Below are 9,110 nucleotides of genomic sequence, written 5' to 3'. Positions count from 1 at the left end.
AACAAAATTGCATCCAACAAGAGTAAAAGGCGCACGATTTTGTTACAATAGGGTTTGTGCATATGTGGTCTGAGTTCGATTCTGCAATATTTTTGTGATCACGTGTTGGATTTTGGCTCAATTTACTCTATTGTTAGATAAAAAACTTATGTGTAGTTGGCCTGACAATCTGAGTTTAGGCTTATCTAATGTTCAAATTACAAACTTGAACGGTGTCATTTATATATGGACTTAATTTAAGCTCCACAAAATTTAAAACATTCTACACATCACTCCAATTGAGCCCTGAATTGTTGATAACAGGCCCAATTTGTTAACGGGCCTCCTGTCCAGACTAATAGTCCAATGTCAAGTTGCCAACCACTGAAAGATTTTGGGCTTTTCGTTTGGGTTATATTTTTTTGGGCTTAAAGGTTTTGGGTTAGTATATTGGGCCCAGAAGTCGACTGACGGTGGGCACCGTTGATTTATCATTGTCAACGTGGCATAACATCGCCACGTATTGCCATTAAGGAAAGCAGTTTGTCCCTAATAGACATCATTGTCTTCCAAAGGAGGCAATTCTACCGACTTATCGTATTCCAAACTGCACGTAACAATTTCTCGAAGCCCAACGTTTCCACACGGAGACGTCGTGGTTTCGCTCGGTCCCGAGTCCTGAGCAAAGTATCGGTAATCGGATTAATCATCGCAGGCGCCAGTTTTCTCAATTAAAAGCTCACCTATATTTCATCGATCGCTGCGAACTCAAGAAGACATGCTCGGCGATGGAGGAGAGACTCCCTCTAGGTACATTATCCGCCCATTTGATTCGATTCTTATAATGCAATCCAATCTCAATCCGAATGGTACCGATTGAGTTTGAATTTCAGTTTTTCATCCTTGAATTTGTGTTTCTTGTTAGTCATGAAGTGTGTGTTTGGTAGGTCGGAATTGCTGATTATGGTAAAGAAGCACTCCAAGAACTTGTCAGCGAAAGCTGCCGTGGATGAGCAGGATGACTCCTCTGATGACGCCGATATGGATTTGGGATTCTGGCATGATGTCTTCGATTTGTATTTCGTTTGCGGTAAGGAGTCCAAAGGGCGCCAGGATGATGACCTCTTATTCTTCGTCCGGAAAAAGGCACTTGTTATTCATCCATGATAATTCTTCTATTTTTTCCTTTTTACTGCCACTTCTGTTGTCAAATGATGCGCGTTCCATTAATTTTTGTGTTGCAGAGTTTGCCAGGGATTGGTTTCGGTGATTATATGGAAGGTGGCTCTCCTTACTTTGTTCGCAGGTGGGCACCTAAGGTATAAGCTTAACACCACCAAAGTGAGGCTGTGAGTGAGGAGCAATATGCTAAACACTTTGGGCATTTGCTATCACTTTAGTCGGAGTTTATTGCATTTTTTTTAGAAAATTTTGATATTTGGCCTCTGACCTTATTTCTGTCTCTTTGTAATGCAGTGAGCCATGCAATTTTGTTTTGCTATAGTTCTTATGTAATCTCTTTTGCTTTTGTCAACTAGTTGAATACGTTAATCAGTGATAATTCAGCAGAGGTGGATTGGAGGTGTTCATTTTACTTGAACTTGATTGCTCACACTTCATTCACCATAACCGTAGCAATTTGCAGGTAATTTCTTTTTTCTTTTTTCATGCATGATAACCATGACTAATTAGAGAGCAAGAGAAATAGTATTAATCAACCAAGCTTGGTGGCATAAAGAAATCTGCCCATTGTATTTTAACTTGGATTTTTTTTCTTATGGTTTTGTGTGTCGACCACAAAATGTTTAAAATTTTGATGATGAAGAGAGCCATTTTTGTGGTGGATGTGATCTGGATTTTGTTCCCCAGTGTTGTTATAATCATCAAATTTGGAAATCCAATACTTTTTTTTTTCAGTCATCAGGCCCTTCGGAACTACCAGTCTGATCGAGACACGCCACTAACTTCTATATACAAGGTATTACTATCATTTAACATATCGAATTTTGAAAACTACTAAAAGTTTACAAGATGGAGAGCCTGTAACTTCTAATAACATCTCTCCCCTTAGAATGGTATTTACACAAAGAGATTAACCATGTATCCCTCCAACTTTCAAAGAATAATGAGGGATTACTCAATGGCCATCATGATCATTGTCATCAAATCCCATAGTCCTATTATTTTTTAACGTCTATCCCACCCAAAGGTAAACGACTCTCATGCACAAGGCTCCCGTAGTGGGCAGGGTTGAGAATGTGCAAGATATATGCGGCCTTCTCCCACATAATATGCGAAGAAGCTGTTTTCGGGGTTTGAACATGTGAAAAAAAAGAAAGAAGATATTTGAACTTTTTCCAAAGAATGGAAGAAAAAAAGAGGAGAGTAGAATATTGATATCCTCATCATACCTATATTACGAGCAAAAATGTACAAAAAATTGCTATTCCTGGATAAGAAACATTGAAACAAGTTCGTATTTGAACTTTTTCTGAAAGATTGTCACTCTTCATCAAGCCTACTGTTAGAAAAGTCGTGTAATATATAATTTCACACTGAACAAAACCCTGGCCACAACATTTGTGTTTTATCCTTCTCTAGTTTGTACTTGCGCTGTGTCTTGTATCTGTTTGATCATCGGATGAGGGTGGGCATGGCTGGGACTGGGAATTTCAGTATCCTTCTCTTGAAGACCACAGGGCTACTGCAACTGAAGCTTACATAGGAACATAATTCGTCACAGCTTACATGTATGTGTATATTCCTCAATCTAGTTATGACTATGGCCATGTTGTCTTTTGCAGGTTGTAAAGACCGTTTATGCATCACCAAGTCGAGTGAATTTTCATTTGGACTCGCAAAAGGTTAGTGAGTTGGTATAACCAATGGGGTCTTCTTCTTGAATGTTGCTTTTACATAAGCTCTTATCTGATTTTATTGCTATAACTTTCTAGGAAGTAGAGACAACACCTGCCTATCCCGATATCTGTTTTGCCGTGGACGACTTCGACTCAACTTTTGATGCAGTGGTAATATTCTTATTTTTTCCTAGGACTTGAATGCTATATCTTTTATTATAAAAGTTTACTGATCATATTTGGGCTTTTATTTGTTGTCTTTTCTTCTTTTGGTATGTGTGTGAAGGGTCAAGTATGTTGAAAACATATTTTTACCAAATTCCATTTAACTAATAAAAAGAGCACAATGTTTTCAAGATAATAAAATCTAGAATATTTTCTCTGGTGTGCTGTGTAAATATTTTTGTCATGACTTACTTTTTACCTAATGCAGGTCTTGACTAGTACTGATCATTGCTATTGTGTGCTTCTCAACGCACACGATGGGGCAGCGTTTCCTTCAGAAAATGAGCCACATTATAGTGCTTCTAGTAGTAATAGCCCTCAAAAAAATCATACTAATTCTGACAAGGCGAAAAATAGTGAGGTATGGACCAACTTCCGTTCACATTTGAGAAACTGAGTGATACTTTTTATTGTTTTCATGGCCTGTCAGTTTTTCTTCTCGACTGACCTGATGCTTCTCTGATATAATGAAGGCTTTTTAATTTCCAGACAGTTTTTTCGTGCGACCTTGATGGATTTATTTGATTAAGCTGCTGACCTGTGTAACTTTCATAGTATAAAGCAGAAGGCTTGTGTACACCTAAGTCTTGAGGATAATTGTTGAGATATGGTGTTATTCAGTAGTACTATAATGCCCCTCCCTCTCTTGAGAAGCTTAAACTTAATGTCATTTAATCTTGTAATTTTTTGGTTATAGTCTTGAATATGATGCGACTCTTACTGAGCTTTTATTTCAAAAACATTGTTAATGTTCAATATGTGCTTCATGCATGTTTAATGGCATTTTTTCATTTGTAATATCTTTTACATACATACAATTTTCTTCATGTGGCTGAAATAGATATAGCGGTTTCACTAAGAAGTTTACTGCAAACTCGTGGGAAGTAGGAGTTAATTTCAAAAAAAGAAAAGAAGTATAATTTTTTTTATAGCACATTTAAGATATTATCCAGTATTTCAAATGGTATAGAGGATAAGCTGGGAGTTGACATGAAAAACGTGTTTTCGATACTATGCTCAAGTACTATATGTATGCTGTCTGCGAATAACTGCTTTAGAATAAATCCTATCAAAAAGTGAGTTTTCTGTCCCTTTTGTTCGACTTGATACATACAAGTTACAAGGCATTAATTTTTTTTTAGTTCTGGAAAGGCTTCTTTTTTACTCAAATACACGCATGCAAACTTAGCGGATAAGCTTGACACTTTTCTGGTAGTTGTGATTGCAGATTACTCTGTTCTCAGGATTTGTCAGCTACCCAATGGTTCGTGAAGCATATGACGGTACATCTTCCAATCAATTTGTCAATTACTCAAAGTCTTCGGTTTTTCTTTTTCTATAAAATTGTCTTCTGTTTTTTGTGCTGAATGCATATAGCCCTTTTACTTTAAATCTGGAATCTGCATCAAATATCTTCTCTTTGTTATAGATGTTACTTATAGGGTCTCCATGAGCTTAGGGACCATGTTAAATTTACCTTTTTTATTAGAAGAATTCATTTAGTTAAATTTGACCACCCATGAGCTGATGAGCATTATGATAATCTGAGAAGAAATTTTTTACCTCATCTGCATATGCCCCCAATTTTCTGCTCTCCTCTCTCCTCTCTCCTTCAAGAGAATGAAATGGCAAAGACAAATTTGGGAAGATTAGGGAAAGACATGACACTAGTGGGTCCTCCACGTCCTGAAAAAGAGTTATGTTCCTCCTCGCAGCTATGATGGATCCATGCACCAGAAAGAAAATGTCCCAGAAACAAAGGGTCAACCAATCAAAGAAATGGACAAGATTCTGGAGCATAGATCTCTACACTTCATGTTCGGGGGGCAAAGGTCTGAACCATTAGAAAAGAGACAAGCTGTGTGAAAAGTAGAAAGAATGTGTATGGAAATATGAATAGTGAATTCTAGAAACTGGACAACTGATTTTTAAGTACACATATATTAAAATTGAAAATATAACATGTAACAACTACATTTCTCCTTATTCGCAATAGGCCTTTGAGAGGAATGCAATCTATTAGATTATATTTGCTCCTTAGCTCAGGATGGAACATCAATCATTTATTCACATAGGATAGTTAAGGTCAATTGAACCAAATCTTCCCCGACTAAATTTAGTCGAGTTCTCTCAGGTTGTTTTACCTTGTTTTAGATGTAATTACTGTTTACTTCCGGTCATGCAATGCAACATTGAACACTTGTCTTTGAAGATCTAAAAGGTCTGTCGTCCTTGAAGGTGCCACTTATGCCAATAACTTGTGGCTCCCACGTAGTAACTTAATTGGTTGTATTAGTTTGTTTGTTCTGTATGTGGACATAGAAAGTGAAAGATTGAACAGCCTTATTAGAAGGCATATAGATTGATAGCATCTCTTGATAATCTTACATACTCTCTGACGCTATAGAGGCATTTTGAATTCAGTTTTCAGTTAACAAAAGTGAGTGCTTCTGCAATGCGAAAAATATGACCCTTCTGCTCACTTCGTCTTCCCAAATTTCTCAGAGTTGTGGGGTTTTTTTATTGTGGAAGATAGGGAGAGGGATAGGGAAATTAGGGGAAGAAGCCAATGATGCGAAAATTGGCTGCCTGTAATCTTATCATAAAGTGATGTGGCTAATGTTAGCAAGTCAGCAAGTTGAATAGCAGCTCACTTAGTGAGCTGAGTGGTGATGATCATATAACTATCATGTTCCTGTTGTTTCCATCAAATTGTGTCCTCTAACAAGGGCAGATTTTGTTAGACTGGGAAAACTCTTTGGAATAAATATTATTCTATTTTCTTTTTTGGTCTTTTTATTGCTGCACCTCTATTCAAGTTGTAACTTGTCCAGTTACTCCAGTAGACTTTGTTGTTCGCTTGTTCTTGTTTGCATTATTTAGTTTGATGCTTACAGCTTGCTGTTTGCAGAGTGATGAGAATGTTTACAGAAAAGAATCTTTGTAGTTTTCATTCACCAAATTTTTTTCCTTTATGAGTTTACAGCTGGAAAGTCTCGATTTGGGAGTCTCCTTTCTCCCCCTGGCAAAACGGATAGGCTTTACATGAAAGGCCCTGGAGGCCGCGGTGAAGTTGAGGTAGCTGTTTCTGGTGTTGCAGGTGAATGCCATAACCTTGTCTTCCCATTCCTAACTAATTGGAGTTGACCTTACCTTTTATTTAGATTTGAATCATTTGATCAAACACTTCTTGACAATGAAATTAGGAACTGTTATCGATTGACTTGTGGATTATTAGTTGTTCCATGATCTACATTTTGTCAGTTTTTGTGATGCTGATTCTTGGTATTGTTCTGCAATGCATTATGGCAGTTTGCTGCCTGCAAATGATTTTTGGCATGCTAAAAGATTCTTTTTATTGCATTGCAATGCATCGTGGAAGTTTACTCCCTGCAAATGATTTTCTTCGGGACTCTTGATTTGTTTTTATTAATTTATGGACCCTCCCTAGTGATAGGGCATATTCAATTTTGGGATAGACATTGATTTAGATGCTTCTGTATTAGATCAAAGCCAGGAGGATTCTGGCCCATTTTCACCAATATCATCAAAGAAAGGATTTGGGATTGGCTCAATTGTTCGTAAAGCTGCATCTGTTGCATCCGTGGCAGCAAAGAATGCATATGCAGCTGCTTCTGCCACCGGAACCTCTGATGAGATGGTGCCCCTCAAATGCTGCTTAATGTCTATATCACTGCCTTGGGAACACATTGCTTATGATATTTTGTTCAAGGTAAGTTCCTTATTTATGATTATGCAATAAATAAAATGGCAGTTGTTGGAAAATGGTATCTTTTTAATTAGGATTGGGGGTAATCGCATTCTCTCTTTTTTTTTGGGTTTCGGGGTAATGAAATATTTTGCAGTGTCTCTCTTTGGAGCAATAATAATATCTCCTTCACTTTAAGGCTATGCTTGGACGATGGATTCAAGTGGGTTGGGAGAGTTTGGGAAGAGTTGGGTTTTGGAAATGCTTGTTAGGGAGAAAGTTGGGCTGGGAGGTGTTCCATGCGTTTTAAGTGTTGAGATCTCCCAAATCTTCATTTTGAGGAGTTTCTAATAGGGTGTTGAGTGGGTTTCGGGAGTGTTCCTCTATACTACTAACCAACGACCTTGCATATAATTAACAAACCGGAGTTCTTGACAAACCCCTCCCAAGCTAACACTTCCGAACCCTTCTGAACTCAGTTGCGAAGCAAGCCCCACTTCTCTTCTTGATGGTGAAAGGGATACAACTTCCAAGAGGTGGCATTTCTTCTTTCTTGGGAATACAGTGACATTATCTGCTAAAATGCTTCATTGCGTTCCTTTGATAATCCTTATTTGACGATTCTTGCATGCCAAATAGGACGCTAACTCGTATTTACATTAAATGTGGAATGCAGGGAACTCCTGCAGTGAACTTGTAGGCATCCCATGTTTTATTCCTTAAAATGCGTAATAGTGCTGATTGGTACCTGCAAGAGGAAAGCATGGGAGATGGAGGATTCACAACCATCGCGTCAGAATTGGAAGATCGCTTTGTAATCTACTTGGGCCTTCTGGTTTGACTGCGTCGGGGCCATATGTGTGGAAAGGATTGTATATTATTCTCATTGTCTATAAGTTCCCAGATCAGATGTGTGCAGTGTCAATTCTTTGTTCCCAAGTTGAATACCGTCATCACGAGTATATTGAAGTGTTGTTTATCTTCTCTAGTCAAGTTTTGGGAGGGGATTACAACACTAAGATATGAAACCTCTGAAAAATTCCATTCCGAACTTGAAATGTAGTTTACGAGCAATATATTATTTACTTTGTCAATTAATTTATTGGGTTGGGTGTTTCACATTATTTATGAAATGCAGTTTGATGGCTTGACACGTGCACAACAAACAAGGTCTAACACTAGGGCTATTCAACCAAGAACGCTCTCATTTGGGTGATAACAGAAACACAAAGTCCTACTCTTGGGGTAATAACAAATGAGGGCTATAAATTGTTGAAGTTAATGTTCGAACCTAAGATTGATTTCTTGATACTATTTTAAGATTATTTACTTTTAGTGAATTCTTCCTTGACAATTTTTTAATCCGACAGAGTAACTAATGTGGACAATAATAATATTTTCACTCTTTGTTCTAGGGTTTAATGATAATGATGATGACGATTCTTTGTTCTAGGGTTGTTCTCATTGTTGGTTTTTTCCCCATCTTTTGGCATTGTGCTTCAATGTGCTTGAATTTTCAAGTAGATGGCCCATATTCACACATGGAAGTCAATAGATCTGAGTTTACTTCATTATGGGCATACCTTTGGTTCTTCCTCCCCAAAACCCTCCTCATTGCCTTATCTTTACCCACAGATGCTCTTGTAGCCAATGGACAATGACACACACCAAAAGGAGTTGTTTTGTTTTAGGGCACATAGTATTCGCACACATGCAACACAACACAAATGTACAAATATACACAAATATGTTGTCTGCATGATTTGAACCCTGCACCGTAGACAGAAATACATGAATGGTTAGCCAGCTGAGCTGAAACCGACGTGTGCAAAAAGGAGGAGCAGTTGCTTAGCACATGGAAAGTAATTGAAGTTGTGGGAAAAGGAGGTATTTCTGCTTTGTTTAACTTCTTTTGTCAGTTGAAGCACATGAAACCTACTTTGGAATGAGACCAAGCTATGTACAAGAGGACAGGAGGGTTGATGTCATGACCTTGATTCACATATGGAAGTTAAAGTATAACAACAGAAAGTACATGCATGTTAGCCTCCACTATAACCTGCTGCCAAAATGAAATCCAACTGCTAAACCATCAAAACTACCCTGAAATTATTCCCATCTTATTCAATTGTTTGATCAAGTGGATGGCATGTGTGTGCCATATTTAGGGCAAGTTCTGGATACATCAAATAAAGGAATCTCAACCCCCTAAAACGGGAAAAGTAGCCAAACAGTTTTTTGGGTAACCGAAGAATTACTCAACCTAGCATGTACTTCGTATAGTTAAAATGGGTGTAAACTTCGAGCCGTCAAAACAATCGATATTATGTTGGTGAAAG

General features: G+C 37.8%; 1 protein-coding gene across 2 annotated transcripts; it reads left to right on the top strand.

The window, feature by feature from the left end:
* The first annotated feature begins 555 nt into the window (after positions 1–555).
* LOC120011240 (uncharacterized protein KIAA0930 homolog) lies at positions 556–7,895 on the top strand. 2 transcript variants are annotated; one of them, XM_038862307.1, is made up of 12 exons: positions 556–789; positions 927–1,125; positions 1,224–1,298; positions 1,518–1,624; positions 1,897–1,957; positions 2,784–2,843; positions 2,934–3,008; positions 3,271–3,423; positions 4,291–4,345; positions 6,049–6,162; positions 6,569–6,795; positions 7,448–7,895. In XM_038862307.1, the coding sequence occupies exons 1-12, from the start codon at positions 758–760 to the stop codon at positions 7,469–7,471; spliced, it is 1,182 nt and encodes a 393-aa protein (XP_038718235.1). In that variant the 5' UTR covers positions 556–757; the 3' UTR covers positions 7,472–7,895. The 2 variants fall into 2 exon arrangements, with proteins under 2 accessions (XP_038718235.1, XP_038718236.1); XM_038862308.1 differs by lacking the exon at positions 556–789 and having other exon boundaries at positions 928–1,069.
* Positions 7,896–9,110: the final 1,215 nt, after the last annotated feature.

Source organism: Tripterygium wilfordii, chromosome 12, assembly GCF_013401445.1.
Source record: "Tripterygium wilfordii isolate XIE 37 chromosome 12, ASM1340144v1, whole genome shotgun sequence".
Classification (NCBI taxonomy): Eukaryota; Viridiplantae; Streptophyta; class Magnoliopsida; order Celastrales; family Celastraceae; genus Tripterygium; species Tripterygium wilfordii.
Note: the sequence above shows the minus strand (reverse complement) of the source record. Positions and strands in the feature narration are given on the sequence as shown.

Excerpts from the sequence above, each read along its gene's own strand:
- LOC120011240 (XM_038862307.1), top strand. The coding sequence starts at position 758 with ATGCTCGGCGATGGAGGAGAGACTCCCTCTAG. Across the intron at positions 790-926 it reads GGAGGAGAGACTCCCTCTAG|GTCGGAATTGCTGATTATGG; the intron begins GTACATTATCCG and ends TGTGTTTGGTAG. Across the intron at positions 2,844-2,933 it reads TTCATTTGGACTCGCAAAAG|GAAGTAGAGACAACACCTGC; the intron begins GTTAGTGAGTTG and ends ATAACTTTCTAG.